The sequence below is a fragment of the Lagenorhynchus albirostris genome, chromosome 10 (genome assembly GCF_949774975.1).
Source record: "Lagenorhynchus albirostris chromosome 10, mLagAlb1.1, whole genome shotgun sequence".
Taxonomy (NCBI): domain Eukaryota; kingdom Metazoa; phylum Chordata; class Mammalia; order Artiodactyla; family Delphinidae; genus Lagenorhynchus; species Lagenorhynchus albirostris.
Window position 1 is genome coordinate 83,594,455 of NC_083104.1, and position 20,891 is coordinate 83,615,345.

General features: G+C 45.6%; 2 protein-coding genes across 3 annotated transcripts; both read right to left on the reverse strand.

The window, feature by feature from the left end:
- Window positions 1-2,972: 2,972 nt before the first annotated feature.
- LOC132527593 (butyrophilin subfamily 2 member A2-like) lies at window positions 2,973-5,016 on the reverse strand. The gene is made up of 3 exons (XM_060163493.1): window positions 4,804-5,016; window positions 4,191-4,305; window positions 2,973-3,439 (listed from the first exon to the last, which is right to left on the reverse strand). Exons 2-3 carry the CDS (start codon window positions 4,273-4,275, stop codon window positions 2,988-2,990), a joined length of 537 nt encoding a protein of 178 aa, XP_060019476.1. The 5' UTR covers window positions 4,276-4,305; window positions 4,804-5,016; the 3' UTR covers window positions 2,973-2,987.
- A 2,715-nt stretch (window positions 5,017-7,731) lies between these two features.
- Window positions 7,732-20,646, reverse strand: LOC132527564 (butyrophilin subfamily 3 member A1-like). 2 transcript variants are annotated; one of them, XM_060163450.1, is made up of 10 exons: window positions 20,527-20,646; window positions 16,004-16,093; window positions 15,419-15,766; window positions 13,699-13,980; window positions 11,445-11,645; window positions 11,241-11,261; window positions 11,127-11,153; window positions 10,698-10,724; window positions 10,228-10,254; window positions 7,732-8,700 (listed from the first exon to the last, which is right to left on the reverse strand). In XM_060163450.1, the coding sequence occupies exons 2-10, from the start codon at window positions 16,086-16,088 to the stop codon at window positions 7,997-7,999; spliced, it is 1,722 nt and encodes a 573-aa protein (XP_060019433.1). In that variant the 5' UTR covers window positions 16,089-16,093; window positions 20,527-20,646; the 3' UTR covers window positions 7,732-7,996. The 2 variants fall into 2 exon arrangements, with proteins under 2 accessions (XP_060019433.1, XP_060019434.1); XM_060163451.1 differs by having other exon boundaries at window positions 16,004-16,088; window positions 20,527-20,588.
- Between the last annotated feature and the right edge of the window lie 245 nt (window positions 20,647-20,891).

A 20,891-nucleotide genomic window follows, 5' to 3' on the forward strand; every position in this document is an offset into this window, starting at 1 on the left:
GCTCTGTAGTGCTGCTGTGAACAGAGTCAGGACACAAGGGTGGAGAAACCCTTCTTCCATGATATTCTATATTAATCAGATACAAAACTGCCCTTCTGAGTAACGAAGATGGGATCTCCTGCCAGTCACGTTTGAGGCCCACTGGGCAGGTCGCACTGTCCACAAACCTCCATTGGTCTGGTGGACTGAAATGCCATTGATTTATGTGTGTCTTAAAGGCTTTTCCGTTCTTCAAACATTTCTTTTAAAGTATAATACTCTGACACCGGAAGTGAGGTCATACCTTAAAGCCAATAAACTTATAGAAATCCCAGTTTAAATGCCACTTCTATCCTGAAGCCTGGCCGAATTCTCACTCATTTTCTCTGCGGGACCACTAGGCTTAATATATAATTTACATGTCAGTCACTCACACGACAACTAGTATTTGAGGAAAGGGAAAGAAGGTAAACTTAATGTTTATCAAGAAATGAGATGTCCATATATGCTGTAGTTTCCTGGGCAGTCCTTGTTGATTCCACTTGTCCCTGTGCAATTATTGACAGTGCCTCCTCTCACTCTCAAAAGTGTGCAGTTTGAGTGATAAACTATATGGTCCCCTATCAGGAGCCCACATGCCCTGTGTTGTGCTAGATGGGACTTCACACTGGATGCTCTCAGTAGCCCTAGACGTGCATGGCTCACTTCCTCACTTCATTCTCGTTTTGTTCGATCGCCATCTTTTCCGTGAAGCTTTTCCTGACCATTCTATTTCTAATTATCTTACCTCCTTGCCTCCTAGAACTTTCCATCTCTTCCCTGCTTTATTATTTTCTATAGTACTCATCGCCATCTGATATAAAATCCAGTTTAATTATTTCATTTATTTCTCTGAGCACCCTCCAGAATGTGAGTTCCACGAGGGTAGGGATCTTCATGTACTTTGTTCACTGATTTATCCTCAGTTTCTGAAACAGTGACTTGAACATAAGATGCTTGTTAAGTATTTGTGGAATGAATTTATGAATGTCCGCAATGAGGGGTGCGCAAGGGTAAATTTTTCCACTCTGATTTTGATATCAGCCATTCATCTTTTTCACTCCTTCATTTTACAACTACTTATTAAGTACCTGCTAGGTGCCAAGCAATTTGCTAGATGCTGGAGACATAGTTGTGAATAATTGCTGGTTTTGATTGTGGTGTGGACTATTAACGCTTTAAAAGAACGTCTAGTAACAAAAACCTGAAAGAGTACTTTTTAGTGCTGTCTACAAAAATTTTCAGTTCACCTGGGCCCATGGTTAGGCTTGTACTTCCCTCTCCTGTATAGTTAGGCATAACCATGTGACTTGCTTTGGTCAATGAAATGTGAGTATAAATAACATGTAGCACCGCTCAGGCAGAAGCTTTACAAACCAGTGAGTAATTTGCCGGGCTCTCTTTCCCTCTGCTCAGGTGAACCACAAAGCTCCAGGCAGATCTGTATGAAGTAGAGCCCCACCAGACTCAGGAAGGATATATTTCATGTGTTAGAAACAGACCCTTGTTGATTTAACGTACTGAGATTTGAGGGCTGCTTGTGACCAGAGCATAACCTTGACAATCCTGACTAATGCATACTTCAAAGATGATTAAAAGCATGGACTGGTAAGAGGCTCATGGAAAAAGGTTAAAAAAAAGCAGATCTCAGGCTTAGAATAGAGATAGCTCAGGCACGATGTGATGACCACTTACAGCTTTATGGAGCAGATTCATTTAATCCTTCAATAATATTTGTTGAGCACCTGTTATGCTCCAGGGTCTGTTCTAAAGGTGTGGATATAGCAGGAGAAAAATAGAAAACAATCCCTTATGAAAGCTACATTCTAGTGGAAAAGCCATAATAATCTGGATAAATACGTAAAATGCATATACGTAAGAAGGTGAGAGGTGCTGAGGAAAACAGTAGGGAAGGAGGGTAAAAAGGGTCAAGGATGGTGTTTGATCCTCACACGCATGGAAAATAGCTTATGAAAAAGAAAAAAATAGATTGAAATCACATGTGAAAAACTTCTCTTTGGACTTAATGAAAAAGGTATGGAGCATCATATATGACCGGTGAGAGTGTATATTGGTACAAACACTTTGGAAAACAAATGTATAGTGCCTATTAAGGATGTATATTTCTCATTACACAGCATGTCTCTTCCTAGGAACCTGTTTAAGTCGGGGATTTTGAGAAGTGGCATGTTGTGGACTGAACTGTGCCCCCGCAAAATTCGTATGTTGAAGCCCTAACCTCTAGGCCCTTAGAATGTGCATGTATTTGGAGAGAGGGCCTTTGAAGAGGTAATTAAGTTAAAATGAGGCTGTTAGGGTGGGCCCTAATCCAATCTGACTGGTGTCCTTATAAGAAGAGGAGATTAGGACACACAGGGAAAGACACCAGGAACGTGGACCCACAGAGGAAAGGCCACATGAAGACACAGAGGGAAGACCACATGAGGACCCAGTGAGAAGGTGGCCATCTGCAGGCCAGGGAGAGAGGCCTCAGAAGAAACCAAACCTGCTGACAGCTTGATCTTGGACTTCCAGCCTCCAGAACTGTGAGAAAATACATTTCTGTTGTTTAAGCCACCCAGTCTGTGGTCCTTTTGTTATGGCAGCCCTAGCAAACTAACTCGGTCAGTAGAAGGCAGTGTTCTAGTTCTTGACATGAGTAGTGGTTACATGGGTTATAGCTCATAATAATTCAGTAATCTGTACATTAATGTTCTATGAGTTTTTCTGTATAATACTTCACAATAAAGATGTCTAATTCTAAAACATGTTACTGAGGAAGATGCTTAGAGATCTCTCACAAGTAGGCATAAGAATAATTTGTAGGGATTAAGCATTCGCCCCTACTCAAGGTGACAGCTGAGTTCCGTGTGTGCGTCTCAAGAGTCGATGCCCACCGTTTAGCAGAGCAAACCCACTCACTGGGTCCTTGAGCAGGGGAAAGCCACCCTCCCTGTTTAAAGGGGATTCTAGGCAAAAATCTGCTGGTCTGCAGGGGGCCTGAGGTGAGGAGAAAAACTTTCCCTAAGAGTCAGGCTGTGAAAAAGCAATGGAGCAAAATGGAAGGTCGTACCTGCCACTATCAGGTACATGATGGCCTCGTCGTAGGATCTGCCTTCTTGGAAATAACAGCGGTAGATGCCGTTATCGTGGGCTGTGACGTTGTGTATGATCAGCCCCACGCTCCCTTTGCTGATAGCTTCGCTCACAAAGGTTGTTCTTCCCCTGTACTCCTCCATCTGCTCCTCCGTCCTCTCTCGATGGCCCTTGTACACGAACACTGCAGGGGAGAACTGCGTCCGGAACCACCGCACCTCCATGCCCTCAGCGTTTTTCTCAGGTGACAGGTGGCAGTGTAACTTGGTGTCTTCTCCCACCATGGCCTGAATTGGATCAGCTGGTCCCAGGACAGTAAATTGGACTGTTCAACAAAGCGGTAGAGTCAGACAAGGGCACCAGCCATCAACTCTCTAAGGTGGGAAAAGAAGTGGATATGCCAGGGCACAGACATGTTCTTTCTAAGGGGCTTCCTGGGCTCAGGATTCTGGGGGCCAAGAGATGTGGCTGGTCGATAGTAACAGACACCTAGCAGGGGTAGGAGGGGTGTCTATTGAGGATGCTAATGCTTCTTGAACAACACATGGAGAAGCATACCCTGATACCCCCCATGGACCCTGAGCTTACACAGATCTTTTTCTATTTCCCAAACCAGCACAGTGCCTGGAGTATACTATAAACTTGAGCTGTCCAATATGATAGCCACTAGCTAGTCCCAATTGGAGTGTGCTGTAAATGTACAATACACACAATTTTGAAAATTTAGAAAAAAATGTTAAGTATCTCACTGTTCATATTTTACATTAATTAAAAGTTTAAATAATAATATTTTGGTTATGTGGAGTTAAAATAGATTATGAAAGGTTGTTTGATCTGTTTCTTTTTACTTTTTTAAACGTAGCTACTAAGAATTTTAAGTTATATATGCAGCTCGCCTTTTGTGGCTCTCACTGGATTGCTAAATGGAGGGCGCTGGGATCCGTTCGAAGACCGTGTGCAGAACGAAAAGGTGAGCGAACACAACTGCAGCCCTTCTTTACCCTTCCTCTTTGCAGAGTGAAGTGCTGATTTTCCTTTCTGAGAAGTTGATAGGAGTTAGTGGCATGCACCCCTACCTGAGACCGCTGCAAACAAGCTGAGGAGGTGGAAGAAGAGAAGGGAGCCTGGCAGGGAGAAATGCAGAGAAGCAGCTCGCTCCATAAGCACTCACGAGAGGCAGGGACGGGAAGCCTAGAGAGACGTGGAGAATCAGCCAGGGAGACTCGGCACTACGGTTCTGATCTAGGTCAAACTTTCCTGTAACCCGTGTTGGTTATCATCAGCGCCCCAACTGCTGTCTTGGGCAGCCCCCTTCCTCTCCCGGTTCAGGTATTTACCGATAGATGGCTTCATTAAACATTCCAGGGAATAAGCCAACAATACAACGATCGGGACTACAGTTTTCCGCCCTCCTCGGCTCACTTCTCCGGCCAGAGTTGAGTTTCTTCAGACGTCACTTGATATTCTTCCAAACCCATCCTCCCTCCCGTCCCTTCCTCCTCGCCGCGAATCTGGCTCGGCACCAAGTCAAGCCAGGGGTGGAGAGCCTCCCTCCTCTCACCCCCGCCCCCGGAAGCATCCCCTACCCGGGACCCCGACTTTCCCCTTATCAGGTTCTGTTCCTCCCGCCTACCGCCCCCCACTCCCCGCCCCACCCCCGAGCGGTAGCGCGTCCCCTCCCTTTCTTACCTTCTAGAATTAACTTCTGCGTTTTCTTTTCTCCTCTGACGCTCAAATGATGATTTTCCGGTTGTCCGTCTTCCCCCTAAACCCGCCCATGGGCACAGGCACAACCAGACCAAACCTTCCCGAAAGCGGAGAAGGAACTTTTCTTCACCTCCTGTTAGTCGCGGCCTGGGGGCTGCGGTCCCTGGGACCCGGTCCACTCGGGGACCACAAAGTCACAAGATCTCCAATGAATGATTTAGAGCAGGCCGTGGGTCAGCCAGCCAATGGCATCCCTGAACCTGCTTTCTCACCAGTTACTGGGTAGAATACACAGAAACAGCTTAGGACTTAAAAACGCACAGCTGCACGGAGCCTTTAAAAAACTTTCCTTTTTCTTTCTTCAGAAGCGAGATACTTTTCATTTTTTTTATTGAAAATCCTTGAGATTCCCCGAGGATTTTGGCGTTGCTGCTAATCACCAGGAGAGGCCTGCCGTGTGTAGAAGTCTGTGTGTGTGTGTAGTGTTTGGGGTTGGGGGTGTGATGACGTAAGCATAAGCATATCTCACAGCTTCACATGTTTCTTAGTCTTGGGTGGGATGGAGCCCAGTTGCCCACATGATAACCAACTGATTAATGTACCCTTTATGTAATTTTTCTCTCAGTTGGCTTTTCTCTTTTTATTTATTTTCGAACTTGAGTTTTCTGGGATCAGTTCTCAAGTAGACAACGTGACTCCGAGTCCTTGACTCAGAGTCAGCTTTTGGGGAACCCAAACTAAGAGATGGATTCAGTAGAAAGTTCACCAGACATCATCAACAGTGAGAATTATCTTTTCTGCAAAAGGACACTCTGACATGTATACCTGGGTTTAGTAAGTGAACAAAGGGCTACAGATAAAATTTCCAAAGAGTCACTCATTGAGATTCACGGGAATCTCCAATCATGGAGGCCCTTAGTGTATACAGGACAGAGGCCTCCTCCAGAGTGAGTGAGGCTGTGACTACGTGTGCTAGCCTGAAGAGTTCACACCAGAGTCTTTACAACCTGTGATTATGACACATTACATGGCAAAAGAGACCTTAAGGTTATGGATCTTAATGTAGAGAGATTATCCTGGATTCATAGGAAGATTATCCTGGCTTATCTGGTTGGACATATCTAATTACATAAATTCTTAAAAGTGGAAAAAGGCAGGAGAGTCAAAGAGATTCAGTGGAAGAAGAAACAGGGTGATTCAAAGGCTGAGAGGGATTCAATCTGCCATTACTGCTTTGAAGCTGGAGGAAGAGGACCACGAGCTGAGGAACGTGGCAGCCTCCAGAAACCGGCAATAGCCCTCAGCTGACAGCCAGCAGGAAATGACAGCCTCAGTCCTACAACTGCAAGAAACTAAATTCTGCCAACAGTCTGAATGAGCAAGGAAACAGATTCTTCCCAAGAGCCTCCAGAAAGGAATGCAGCCTGCAGACACCTTGATTTTAGTCCGCTGAGACCCATGTTGGACTTCTGACCTACAAAGCTGTGAGATAGTACATTTATTTTGTTTTAGGTCACAAAATTTATGGTAATTTATTATGGCAGCAATAGAAAACTAATACAATAAGGACTTTGTGAAAATGTTGCAGTGAGGTAAATTGTGAAACTGTGGTGAGTAAACTGTAGGGGCTTGAAATCTAGAAAATGCTCAGTTGAAGAGTGAAGATTATTAACACATTTATTTAACAAAGGTAACTTGACAACCACACGCCCTGTGACGGGACACGCTGTCCCAGAACGTACAGTTTCGATTGTAATACTTGGAATTAATGATGAAATGTTTTGGTTTAAAACTGTTTGTACTGTAACGGCTTTTATTGCTAACCGCTTGACTCGGCTGCTGTGAAATTGAGCTTTGCTTCCCAGCATAATGTGAACAGGAAGACACTGGGTTCCAGATGGCTGACCCAATAGTTCAAAATTAGAACGAATATCCTGTTACCCTGGGATTTGAAAACCACACCTGTACAAGACTCGGGGTCTCACCCTTCTTTGGGTGAGGCCCCGATCGGTTTGTGCTTTTGTGCTTAATAAACGCCTATCACTAATCTACTTTTGATTTGCACTGGATATTGGTGTTCTGTCTTGGTTCTGATTCCTCCCCGAGGGAAGTTCGCAGGTGTGTGCAAGACCGCAACTGCGCGGTAGAGGGAATACACTGGTGAACAAAATAGTGATGATAATGAAGAGTAACTTCTGCCCGGTACCCGTCAGCTGCAAGGAACATTCGTTAACATCAGTAACTGATCAGGCGTGGAAATATCCCTTTCCTGGAGATGGACTCTACAGTGTGATCAAAATACTGCTAAAGTTCATCTAGCTTCATTCCTCCCAAATTCTTGTTCCACAGGCAGTCTTTAGGTATTAAGTTAGGCTTTCTAGAGACCTTAAACTTAGGAGGACTGCTTCTGCTCCAGGATTACTTATCACATTGGCCGGGGTGTGGGGGTGGGGGGGTGGGGAGGTGGAGAGGGGGTGGGGCGGTGGTGGTACTCATGCCCTTTAGTAGTTAAGATTTTGGCCTTTAGTCCCTTTGCAGTCCTGTGTGATGCAGTCACTGTGAATTCATTCTCTGGACCAACTCACCCGGCAGAGCCAATCCAGCGAAGCGCTGGACCTATGGCTCTGACTGTTGACCTTGAAGGAACCCAGTGGGGTGTGGCCTCCATAGACACCTACAGTGATCCTTACCCTGGGGGGCCCTGGGAAGGGACACTCAGGGCTGCACATGGTCCCTTCCCCAGAGGGGCAGTCGGGCTGGAAAACAGGCCAGCGGGTAGAGGGTGGGTGGAGGTGGGGGACAGGGGCCAAACATCCCCCGGCAGCACAAACTGATGAATTATATAAGTCGCTTAACTCGGCCCTACCTCAGTTTCCACACTTGCGCAATGAGGCTATATCACAGGGTTGCTGTGAGGATTAAAGGAGAACATTTATTTAAAGCTTTGACACAACCCCCAGTACACTTACGTCATCTGTAAATGTTTTATATTCAAATCACAGCTGTCATTTACTAGCTGAGTGACCTTTGGGAAGTGAATTCACTTTTCTGCACCCTGGTTTCTTTCTCCATATAAAGGAGACAATAAAGCAGTATCAAACTCAACTGTCCATATGGAATAAATAATTGTATTAATACTAGTGAAGTGCTTCACACAGTGTGTGTCTTTGGTATTTTACGGTTGTGATTTGTTGCTGGTAGGGAAGAGGCCCTCAGCTTCAGGCTGGACAGGGAGAAGCAAGGACGTTACTTCAGCCTGAGGCTCCCCATTCTCATCAGCTGAGTCCAGGGCCACGGGGCTCTCCAGAGAAAGGTCAGGCTCTAGGTCAGGAACACTGGAACGCCCCACTCCTGTCAATGCTGGGCAAATGGTCAAGGCAGTGGGCTCCAAGGTCAAAATCCTGAAAACAGGCCACAGAGGCCCAGAGAAGGAGGTGTGCGGGAAGGTGTACACATGCGATCCATCCGCGGCGTTGTAGAAGGAGACCTCACCAGTCTCGTAGTCCAGGAAAATCCCCACTTTTTGAGGAGGGTTGGCAATTGTCAGTTTGGTCCGGGGGTCAGTGAGAGCCCGATAGTCATTCCCATCAGACAGCCCCATAGTCCAGAAGCCATTCTCGGGTGTCATTTTAATCCAACGTTTTCTCTCCACGTTCTCCCTGCACACCCCGACGTGCCACTCTTTCCTGTCCCCAACCTCTACCTCCCAGTAGTGTCTCCCTGACGTGAAGCTCTTGCAGCCAAGCACACAGTAATGCCAATCAAATCTCTTGGGGTTGTCTGGCAGATTCTGTCGTTTGTCTGCTCGCTGCAAGCTCCTCTGGTCATCAGAAACAAGCAGGATGGGGTTTGCTGTGTTCGGATCCAATATCACATCCGCTGCAGAAAGTTTGGGGATGGGGTCATGGGTCAGCCATTGTTCCTAGATCTCAGAGCCTCAGCCCTCAAGGCCTGGGTCTGGTTGAAGAAGCCCAAGTCCAGAGCTGGGTGTCCCCAACCTGCCCTAAATGTGACCCCCTTAGCAATACCAAAAGAAAGCCATCAGGGGTCTTAAGTTCAGTGGGAAAGAGGAGGGTGATGAGGGTCAGGGTCTTCTTAACTGACACCTGGAGCTGGCTCTTTCCTTCTGCCTTTTTCCTGTTTCCCTCCCCGAAATGACTCTGCCCACCTGTGCTTCATAGGCACATAGGTTTAAATTTCAATCCTTGCACTACTGCTCATGAACTGAATGTCTTTTCCTTTTCTCTTTTCCCATAGACTTAAGCTATATAATATCTTTAAGCCTCAACTTTCTTAACTGAAAAATGGGGATAAAAATACTAATCTCTAGGGTAGGAAGACAACACATGTTGTGTATTTGGCTCAGGGCTGGGCATGGAGGAAGTGGCCTGATCTTATAAAAGCTGCCAGGCCTTTTCTGTGCTAAGGGCCATGTTGGGGGCTTTATGTGCTCCCAGACCCACTCTCCATCTTGCTCCACCCTCTTCTGGGCCCCGGGAATCTGTCCTCTATGGACAGTGTCACTGGGTTCTCTTGCCTCTGGTCACCTGCTGGATTTGGCCAAGGGGAGGTACTAGCTGAAGACTGGAAGGAGAAAGAAGAGAGGCACAACATTTATTTTTCCCCCTTTCTTCCCTGCCAGCTTCAGATGGTGATGCTCTAACAAAAGGATGACTCTTCTCAGGCAGCCCTCTCCTTGAGCTATAGCTTCCTCTGGGCTGCACCCTCTCCCTATCTCTTCAGGCCCAGGGGTGGTGACAGCTCCCCACTGTTGTGAGTCCTGGGGGACAGAATGTTCCTTTGTCGGTTTCCCTTTACTCTCTTTTTTGCCTTTGTAAATAGTTCCTTCTTTAAACCCTCTTCAACCACCTGTTTTGAATATACCATCTCTTTCTTGCTGTTTTTTTGACAAAATACACATTCATGAGCTCATTTAGTCTTTACCTCAACTCACATAAATAGGAATTACAATCATCGTCTAAAATTGAGGAGAGTGAAGCTCAAAACATCAAGTGACCTGAGGACACACAGCGGCAGGAGGTGGCATATGGAGCTTGGGAAAGGACAAGATCTCTGAGCATTGCTCTCTCTCCTTGGTCACGTTGCATCCTCGCTCTCCCTGTAGTATTAGTTCGCTCTGCCTGTCCTTCCCCTCAGCTCCACCTCTGATGCCTCTTCCTTCCCATAAAGGTCTACGGAAGCCCAGGAGGGCAATTCTCCCTGGTTCTCTGGGCTCTCAGTGGCAGGGCATGGGAGATGGGCACGGCCTTGAGATCGAGACCTCAAGTCATCTGCCCGGAACTCTCCCAGTCATGGGGACTTGTCCCAGAATCTCAAGACTTGGAGAAGAAAAAGGGAATATGGTCCCTCGGGTTGTTGTCCTAGGGGACATAGTGATTCACTCACCAGCTTGGAAGAGGGCCTTCTTCCACTCTGAAAGAAAGGACAATAAGGAAAGGTCATTAATTCTGATCTTTCCCTTACCCATTCTCCTCAATAAGCCTTTTCTGTGTCCCTTCAGTCTCTTCCAGTAGCCAGCTTCCTTCCTCTACAGCTCTGACAGGTTAGGCATAAAAGGTCTCAAAAATGGTGGACTTCCTCATCACGCTGGGGCTGCAGGTGACATGCCAGGCTATAGTAGGCTGCGTGCTTGTATGCCAGCTGGGTGGGGAGTGGCTGAAAGTGCCCAGATGCTGTATCTGAAGGGCCTCTCTGACGCTGCAGAAAAGCAGGGGTGGTATTCCCCACAGAAAATGAGCCTCTTGGTTAGATCCGAGTATTCCTACTGGGAATGCCAAGGCGTCACACAGCAGGGAAAAGGTTTGAATGCTTATACACATGAGCCAGGAAACTCAGAGGACATCCAGGTCACTCACCAGGATAGGCCTGAGACTTCTTCCCACCTACAAGGGAAGAAAGGCAGACACGTCAACTGAACTCTGTCATTTCCTTTCTCCTCCTTTTGCACCCATCTCTCCTTCTTTTTGACCACCTACCCTTCCTACTTCCTCCCTCTGCCGTTCAACTCTCTCCTCCCCTCTCTTCCTTACGGGGGCGGGAGGGAGGGGGAATGAAGGCCCCTTTCTCCATTAAAAAACCAAACAAAACACTCATGATTCTCTCCTCCTTTCTCCCCAACAACCACTTCCCCCCAATCAGCCTCCCATATTTCTTTTCTTGGGAGAAAGGATCCGGAACATTCCTTCAGCCCAGGGCAGAGTTAGTGGCTGAGGAAACTGGCTGGAAAATACTCAGGCAGAGACAGTCTTGGATGAGAATTTGGAGAAAATGTCAGAGCCACTCACGAGCCATGTACTGGATCTTTCTCCACTCTGCAATGGAAGAAGGTGATGAGTTATTAAGAGGCCCAGCGGGGGATAGGAAGATGAGCTTGGGTCCCTGGGGGCATCAGAACTTACTGAGTTCATACTCGAGTGTCTCTGGAAAAGAAGCAGAAAAAAAAAAAAAAGTACTGTTATGGGGATGGAAGGAGGAGGATCTCTAGAATATAAACCTTAAAAATGACCTAGTGCCGGGTTGGGTGCACAAGATGGGGATGCAGAGAGGTAGTCCGGCTCCCTCCTGTAGGCACAGGCCTTAGATTCCCTCTCGGGGTCAGTTACCTTTTATTCTTTGTTCCTGCTCTTTTTCTGCCCGTGCTGTTTCTTTTTCCTCTTCTGCTCTCTCTTTCTCCATGAATAGAGCCGCCTTTTCTTTCCTCTGTAGGCACAGGAAGTAACCAGCCCCTGCGAGGAGCAGCAGACAGACAGGCAGCGTCCCCGCGAAGACAGCGATCCAGAGCTGGGCCCTTCTGAAGAAGGGATCTGCAATGGGATCCAGTCTTAGCCTTTCACCCTCAGGACAGGGTTCATGGAGTTTATCTCCTGCCGTCAAATGATCTTCCTCTTCCTAAGTTCTCAGAGAACTTTAGGGAAGACTGCAGTAAACCCTAGTAAGGGTTTGTAGTTATAGCAATAGCAAATACCATTACTTGTCTCGAAAGGTCTGCCTCTCACATGTAAATGTGATACTTGAGCGTCGCAATCAAGTTTTTTCTAATTAAAATTTACAATAGGTTATATTCACTTGGTTCAAATATCAAATTAAAAAAACATAAAACATCACCCAAGTCTCCTTTTCACTTCCTCTGCCCGCCTCCTTTAATTAGACTCATTTAATCAGCCTAGTATGGTGACTAAGAACGTGCACTTGGGAGCTGGGGTGGCCTGGGTTCAAATTCTGATTCCTCCACCTGACTAGCAGTGTGACCTTGGACTAATTAGTTAACCATTCTATTCCAGGTGTCCTCATCTGTAAAACGGGGGTGATAATAAAATTAATAATAATAATAGAATATAAAACCTAACTCATAAGGTTAAAGCATTAAATTAATGTTTATAAAGCATTATAAACACATAGTGAGTGCTATGCAAGAGTATATTAAATTTAAAAATATAAATGTATTCTTATTTTTTCTTGTTTACTCCAAAGATAACATTCTGTATAAACTGCTCTGTGTCTTGCTTGTTCTGTTCACATTGTATCTTGCAAATCTTTCCATATTAGTACAGGCAGAATGCCTGTGTTTCCTTTCAGAGCTGGGCAATATTCCATTGCATAAAAATTCCCCATTAATGGATATTTGCATAGTCGCTAACTTGTTGCTCTTATAGTTAATGCCATAAGAAACAACTTTTTACATGGGTAGTTTTCTACACATGCAAGCATATCTGTCAGATAAATTCCTAGAAGTGGGACTTTGGATCAATAAGTAGGTAGTTTGGATATATATTGCTATATTGCCCCCAATAGCAATTGTGCCAATTCATACCAAAAATATATCAAATTATGTATACCAAAAAATGTCTAAGTGACTGTCTCCCCACAATCCTACCATCAGAATGTTTTATCAACCAGCACTGTTTTGTTTTGTTTTATCTTGTTGCCAGTCTCACAAGTGGAAAATGTTTTAATATACATTTCTCTATTGAGTGAGGTTGGACACTTTCATAGGTCATTCCTTTTCTGTGAATGAATAATTCATATCCTTTGCTTTTTTTCTACTGGTTTGTTTCATATTTTAAGGAGATTAGTGCTTTCTCTAAATTATGAGTTGTACATATTCCCCCTGCCCTCATTTTGTCATTTGTCTTTGCTTAAGGATTTGCTCTTTACCACTTCTCCCCCAATTCCCATTGCCTGTCACAGTCTCTGGCACATAGGAAATGCTCAGTAAATACTTGTGACATTATAACAGGGAAAAAAAAACATCCCCGGAGCAAGAAGACACCTCTGGAACCCTGCTCAGTGCCTCGTTTTCACTGCAAACTCAGCACAGAGAATCACACGTCTTCCTTTTTTCTTTTCTTTTTTTCCTTTTTAAAATTCATTTTTATTTCATTTTATTTATTTTTATACTTTTCTCTTTTTAATATGGCTATGCTACATTTCAATTGGTTAATGTTTAAATTGTCATTTTTTAAAATTTTCTACAGATTAAATTTTACATATGCCTCTTTTAAGGTGCATTTAATGGAATTTTAAAAATTGAAGTATATTGGGCTTCCCTGGTGGCGCAGGGGTTGGGAGTCCGCCTGCCGATGCAGGGGACACGGGTTCGTGCCCCGGTCCGGGAGGATCCCACATGCCGCGGAGCGGCTGGGCCCGTGGGCCGTGGCCGCTGAGCCTGCGCATCTGGAGCCTGTGCTCCGCAACGGGAGAGGCCACAACAGTGAGAGGCCCGCGTACAGAAAAAAAAAAAAAAAAAAAAAATTGAAGTATAATTGACTTATAATATTATATTAGTTCCAGGTGTTCACATCTTTCTTCTTCCAATAGCCATAGCTCAGTATACCTGAGGCTAAGCAGTGTACTGACCTGCAATGGAAATCTGGGCTGTCTTTTCCTGGTTGAGGAGGGGATTTCTGATGATACAGGACACCCCTTCTCCAGAGCTGCTTTTCACCGTTAGAGATGATGTGACTGCATACAGGCCCGCTCCATCTGTAGCTGGAGGTGTTGCCACAGCTGGCATGTTCTGGCCCTTGGCATCTCTCCACTGTATTTGGGGCTGGGGATACCAGCCGGTGGATGTGCACCCCAGGTGGATCCCTCCATCCTCATGGCCCTTCATTTCAATGTGAAGATCCGAACCCAGAGCTGTGGAAGGGACAAATGAGCCTCAATTCTTGGGAGCCTCCAGTATCAGTGAGGGTCTCAGCGGGAACTGTATGGCGCATCCACGTTAGATAATTAAAGTAGGGTTTCATTAAGAAGCTGTTTACAAAAGGGTGGTCATTAGTGAGGAGAAAACTATATGGGGCAGAGCAATAGCCCAGGGCCAGGAACAACAGAGCTGTTACCACCCACTCCTAAACCCAAAGGGAGGTGGAGAGGAAGCCGTTTTGAAGACCTAAAAGGAGAGAGTCGTTTTGAAGACCTAAAAAGAGAGAGTCACGTAGAGAGGACTTTCATAAGAGGAGCTGTGATCTTTGGGAAGAGCACGCAGCCAGCTAAAGGTGGCCCTGCAGGGAGAAAGCCAGGGGCATAAGTACCCGGACTTCTCTCCTCCTCCCCTCCTCTATCTTCAGCTATGGCTCCCCATTGACCAAACTCAGCCAGAAGCCACAGTGCAAGGGAATGCTCTGAGAAAGAGAAATGCAACCCTTGACATTGGACATGGGCCTGGTCTTGGTGTTCTCCTGGGGAACACAAGCCATTTCATGGAACGTCAGCATCAAAGGGCCCTTTGTCACTGTGACGGGTCAAGACAAAAACAAGGCCAACAACCATCATGTCTGAACATAGAGAAAAACACGAACGCTGTCCAAAACACAACGAAGACCAAACATCCTCCTGTCCTGGCCGTGAATGACGATGCTCCTTTACCAGTCCCAGCTTTAGCTTCACTCTAGTCTTCCTCCTGGGTAAGATTTATGAAGATACCCACCCACAGAATTACACTCCCCTCCTCCCTGACAGCATCCAATCCAGAGCAAAGCCTACTTCCATAAACACTGCCCCAAATCCCCTAACAGAAGCCCAAAGTCTGTACCAAGTCTCCTCTAACAGTCTCTTCCTGAGACCCCCAGTTCCCACGTGGCATGGACTCCCCCTCCTGCAACAAGGATTAAAGTCAACTGGTACAACTGCAGGGGTGTTCCTGGGAACTCGGGTTGGAGAACAGTTGCTGTACAGACGCTGTCCCTACAGGTCAGCCTCCCAGGGCTCACAGCAGGGTGTACCTGGTGGGGCGCCAGAAGCCACAGGGAATGCAGCTGAACCCAAACCACTGCGCACCATCTCTGAGGAGATGTTTTCTTATCCTTCTCATCCCCGACCTTCCACTTTCCAGCTTAGACCCTGGCCACCAGCAGGAGGGAGTTCTCTACTTGATATGATAGGGTACAGGAGGGAGTCTTCCTGGAGGAAGACCTGCATCTTTCCCGAGGGCCTCAGATAAACAAAGTTGGAAGGCAGCGGAGGCAGTACCTGGTGATCAACCAGGAGCTCTGCGAGGTGGATTTGGAGAATGAGCTCTGTGTCTGCCCCCAGGCCCCACAGAGGAATGAGCTCAGAACAAAACCCGGAGGCTCACCTGCAACTTTCAGCTCCACCAAGGCTTTTTCGTAGAAGTTGCCATCTTGGAAATAACACAGGTAGTTTCCACTGTCAGAGGCTCTGACGCTGTGAATTTGGAGAGCAGCCTTCCCTGCAGTGATGCCATCTCTTAAAATCTCAGTTCTCCCTCGATACTCTGCTGTCTGTCTGTCTTCTACTTCCTTGCCTTGTGCATACATGAAAACTACCTGCCTGAGGCTGGATCTCACCCACGTCAGTTCCATGTTCTCTGCGCTCATCTTCGGGAACAGGTGGCAGGGCAGCTCAGCGTCTTCACCCACCATGGCCAGGATGGGCCCAGGGGGTCCAATCACAGCAAACTGAGCTGGTCAGCAAAAGGGGGAAACTCCATGAGAGGGAGTTGGGGCCATGACGGTAAGGGGGTGTCTCAGGCAGAAAAACCTAGAGAGGAACAGGATCCTGACAGAAGGACATTTGTCTTAATGGCATGTGTACTTTCAGTTTGTGATGGGACTTCCAGGAATGAACAGTCAAAGGTTCTGACTGGGCGCTAACAGGTAATTGTCTGCTTCCGATACATAAAAGCAGCATCGTTCCCTACCTGAGCAAGAGGTGAGCAGCTGGACCAAGATGATACAGACAAGGAGGTGGGGCAGACGGAAGTCTAGGGACGGCGCCATTTTCATCTGTGCTGCAAATAGAGAGAGTCAAGGAGTCAGGCAGAAATACGGCCTGGAAGAAGATGGATAATTCTGCGTGGAATTCTGAGGTTTCCACGCAGAATTCTTCACCTCAACAGGGCCAACTCAGGGCGAAACACAGGATCACTAGGGTGATGACCCAAGATCTTCCTCCGCCAAAATGTCTGCTTGGGAGTCTCTTCACCTTTGCGTTCCAGTATGGGAAATCTCCCGTAAAAGTATGTATGTTAAGTGTACAGACAGTAACCCTAACCCATCAGGAAATCCTTGGCTCTGCTGTCTGAACATGTTCAGAATCTTTACACGTGCCCGCACTTCCCCAGCTACGCCAGGTCCAAGCCTCCACCATCACACTCTGATTAATACCGGACCTTCCTCTCTGGGTCCCCTGATTCTGCTTGTATCCCCTACAGTCTCAACACAACATCCAGAACATTCCTTGAGTCACATCCTGTCACTCCTCTGCTCAGCACTTTCCAGTGGCTCCCATTTCACTCAGAGCAGATGCTGACGTCCTTCCAGTGGCTGGCATGGTCCTCCAGGACCTGCACTCCTCATTTCATCTCCCGTACTCTCCCTGTCTCTGCTCCGGCCACACTGCCCTTCCTGCCGCTCCTTGACCAGGACATGACAGAGGACGTTGACCTCAACTCTTCCCTCTACCTGGAACCCTCTTCCCTGCATATTCACAAGCTCACTCTCTTGCCTCCTTCAAATCTTTGCTTTAAAGTCAGTTCCTCTATGGGACCTTCTCTGACCACAGAATTATGGCAAACTGCTCCCACCCCCCTGAATCTGCTCTCTTTTTCCCATTGAATTTTCACCACTGAACATTTCATACATTTATCGTGTGTCTCCACCTGCTAGAATGTAAGCTCCACAAAACAATGATATTGGTCTGTTTTGTTTCCTGATGTGTAAGAAGCCTGTAGCATGGTGGTGGTTCACATGGAAACCTCAGTAAATATTTGTTGAATGAGTGAATGGATGAGGAGTTACATATTAAACCATCAATACTCACTAGCATTTTAGTTCACTTTAGATGATCAGATTAGTTGGTGGTCATCCAACTAATGGATGGAGAGGAGGGGAGGTGGAGAATTTATGAGGATAAGTGTTTTTCTCCATAATGACAGTGCTCTTGTGGTCTGGCTTAGAGAGCAGAGCTTGGCCTCTTGTGGTCCCGCTGGGCCTCGCCTATATTAATGTGTTTGTTCCTATTTTTCAATAAAGTGGTTTCAAGGAGCAAGCCTGTCCTGGACATGCAAGTGTTGCAACTTGATGTGCCTTAACGCACTCTTTTCACAATTGTTCTGGGAATTCCCTGGTGGTCCAGTGGTTAGTACTCTGCGCTTTCACTGCTGGGTTCGATCCCTGGTTGGGGAGCTAATCCCATGCGTGGCCCCCCAAAAATTGTTCTTTGGGGGAGAAACACCTGTTCTTTGGGGGAGAAACATTTCTGGAAAGGAAGTGATTCCTTTCCTTTCTTCCCTTTCCTCATGTGTTCACCAACGCTCCTCGGCAGATGGCCTGCCTCTGGGCTCACCAGCAATGGATAATTTTCCTACCTTGGTCTTTGCACTGCTAGAGAAGTGCCTTTTAGGGGCGGAGATGTATGTGCACTTGCACAGAAGGGGCAAATATGTCAACCGAGAAGCACACAGCAGCCCAACACAGCTCAGACCTCTATGCAGTGCTGGCGTTCTTCCAGCTCAGAGGCAGGGCCCTGCAACTCCCCAGTCCCAGACCAATGTTTCCAAATGTATCTTGGCTCAGAAAAGCACCTTTACCTCCTTTTAGGCATGGTCTGTGGGATCACTGTGAACTTTTGTGTTAAGGGAAGTGTGTGGCCCTTGCCAACTAGCCAGGCTTGATTCTAGCTGGAGTTCTAACTCGGCTTCCATCCCAGCCACCCCAGAGTTGGCTGCGTCCCTAAATAGTAGAGACCCTGAGAGTCGGTCTAGGTGGATTACTCCAAGACAGGACTGAGAACTCGAGAAGTAGCCCCCTCCCTTCTCCCATCATGTATTCTTTCCTTCTCTGAAAATGTCAGATGGAATGGTATGCCAACAAATGACTCAGGGTGCCTGTCTGCAGAGCAACACTGCCGTCTCCTCTAGGCCCCAACCCATGGCCATCACCAAGTTCAAATCACTCTTCCATCAGACTCTGGTCAAGATCCTGGCAGATTCCCTGGGTCACCCAGAGGCTGAACCTACCACTTCTTTTTTTTAATTTTGGCCAAGCTGCACAGTTTACAGGATCTCAGTTCCCCGACCAGGGACTGAATCCAGGCCACGGCAGTGAAAGTGCCCAAACCTAACCACTGGACCGCCAGGGAACTCCTATGAACCTACCACTTCTTAATCCCAAGGCAAGTGAATGGGAGAGTTAGGAATAAGACCAGGTCTCACCCGTGTGTTTTCATTCATTCAACAAACGTTTATTGAGCACTCACTGTGTGCCAGGCCCACTACAGGTTAGGTGTTGGAAATAAAAAGGGCGTGGGAAGTAAGTCATGGCCCTATGATTCACGAGCTTTGTGATCTCAATCATGTGACAAAACCTATCTGAACTTCAGTTACTCATAAAACATTGTGAAACTTGTTTAAAGTTCTAAAGGAACTTTAGAACGTACATAATTGGCTCAGCAATTTCACTTCCAGATATCTGGTCCAACAAAGCACTTGCATGGGTGCAGAGAGAATTATGTGTAAGGATGACACTGAAGCATTATTTTTAAAAGGAAAAAAAAGATAAACAACCTAACCAGCCACTCTAACCACTAACAGGAGACTGGTTAGTTAAATAAAGGCTCATCTGTATGAGGGAATTCGATATGGCAGTTAAGAGTGATTTACAGTCACTAACTCAGATAATCAAGATATATTAAACAAAAAGAACACTGCAGAAAAATACTAATGATCCTATTAAAAAACAACAACAAAGCTATAAATTTGTATATACATTTTTATGGGATCGCCTTAAAAGAGTTCTGAAGGGCTACATGCTAAAATGAAAATCAGAGATTGAGTGAGAGACACTTGTCCTTTGCCCCCTATACTTTGAAAATTGTTTGAATGTTTTCAATTTTAAAAGTTTTCACGTTTTACTTAACAATTAAAAATTGTTACAAATAATTATTGTGACTGTAACATATTAGTTGTTCAGAAAATACCGACTCCTGTAAATCAACTGTATGTCAATAAATAAATAAATAAAAATAAAATACCAACTCTTCACACCAATCCCCCCAAAACAAACCAGCATGAGGCCCGCATTCATAGTACCTGCTGTCGTGATACCTGCACCGGGAACTGCCTTTGAAGACAAGGCCCGCAGAGGCGGGTGGGTGGGTTGAAGAGGAGCCGGGAGCAGAAATCTGTGCTGCTGGGTATTTCCTGGAGCCTGCCTGAAACCCGGACAACTCTCAGACAAAAGACTGCCTTTCACCATATCCTCTGCTCTTCAAAACTACTCCCTAAGCTGCTAGAGAGAGGACAGTATTATTATTATATAGGTAACAATTTCAGTGCTGTCCTCAGAGTGAGGAATATATTTTCACTAATTTTTTTAGGATATTTATTGGGTTTTGTTCCTGATTATAGACAACTTCAAAATGGAGAAAAATATGAAGGAATAAAATTTAAATAATCTGTGATGGTAATCATATACTTTGCTTCATGGGAATATAACTATTTCTGGAAGTATTTTGGCCATAGATATATACTAAATGCCTGAAAATTGTCAAAATTATAATTTGACCCAGAAATTCCACTTGTAGAAATTATTCCTAAAAAAAAAAAATCAGGTATTAACACAAACATTCATGTTTAAAGTGGTTCATCATAAGTAAGATCTACAACTGCAAAATGTAGATACAATTTAAATGTCCAAATTCGATCCAGTTTTGTTACAATTAGAAATAAAAACTCTTTATTAAAAATATGATTCCTAATGACTATATGAAAATCCCTTTTATGATTGGACAGTGTGTTTGTATCTATTCTCCAACTCTTGTATATGTAGCTTGGTTCAGATTTTTGTAATTGCAAATAATTCTGTAATGCACAGCTTTACATATAAATCTTTAAGGCGCATCTCTTTTTTTAAAATCTCTTAGAACAGATTCCCAGAGATGACTAAGAGAGATAAGAGCCCTTTGCTCCTTTCTGACCACAGTAAGCTCCTAAGAACATGCAGTTGGCAAGTTTTTTCATTCACGTTGTCTCCTTCCCTTACATTTTCCAATTCAGGTCTTTAGCCTTTGCATTGTCCTGTTGCCTCCACCCCCTCATCCTCACACACAAGCACCAATCCCTTTCTCTGGATGAGGGCCTCCCTGGAGGCCCACTCTCAGCTCTTCAGCCTCTCTCCCTCTAGGGCTCGTGGCCCTGGCTTTTACCCATTTTCCCACACTTACCTCTTGGCTATCCCATCTGAAAATCACAGCCCTCAGAATAAAGGTAATCAATAGAGGTTCTGTTACCTGGAAGAAAGGAAAAAGAAATATGCCTGCTCACTATGAAAAGCAGTAACAGGGTCATTCTGTGGAAGAATTAGTTTTTGGATTGGCTCAGAGGGGTGTTTCTCATCAGTTGCTGGGCAGAAACCAGTGAGGAAGTTTAAAATGAAAACTGAAACTGTATTGGATTGTACACGGTGAAGAAAAATTCCAGCCTAATTCTCACACTGTGTCACTCTGTGTTTTCCTAATTGAACCACTTATGTATATGTATGTGTATAATCAGTCTTTCATTATATATACCTGTTTTACATCTTCTATAT

Coding starts and splice junctions, on each gene's coding strand:
- LOC132527593 (XM_060163493.1), bottom strand. CDS start 4,275: ATGGAGCGAGCTGCTTCTCTGCATTTCTCCCTGCCAGGCTCCCTTCTC. Junction 3,440..4,190: donor CTTGTTTGCAGCGGTCTCAG/GTAGGGGTGCAT, acceptor TTTGTTGAACAG/TCCAATTTACTGTCCTGGGA.
- LOC132527564 (XM_060163450.1), bottom strand. CDS start 16,088: ATGAAAATGGCGCCGTCCCTAGACTTCCGTCTGCCCCACCTCCTTGTC. Junction 13,981..15,418: donor GGTGGAGCTGAAAGTTGCAG/GTGAGCCTCCGG, acceptor TCCCTTCCACAG/CTCTGGGTTCGGATCTTCAC. Junction 11,262..11,444: donor GCAGGAACAAAGAATAAAAG/GTAACTGACCCC, acceptor CTTCTTTTCCAG/AGACACTCGAGTATGAACTC.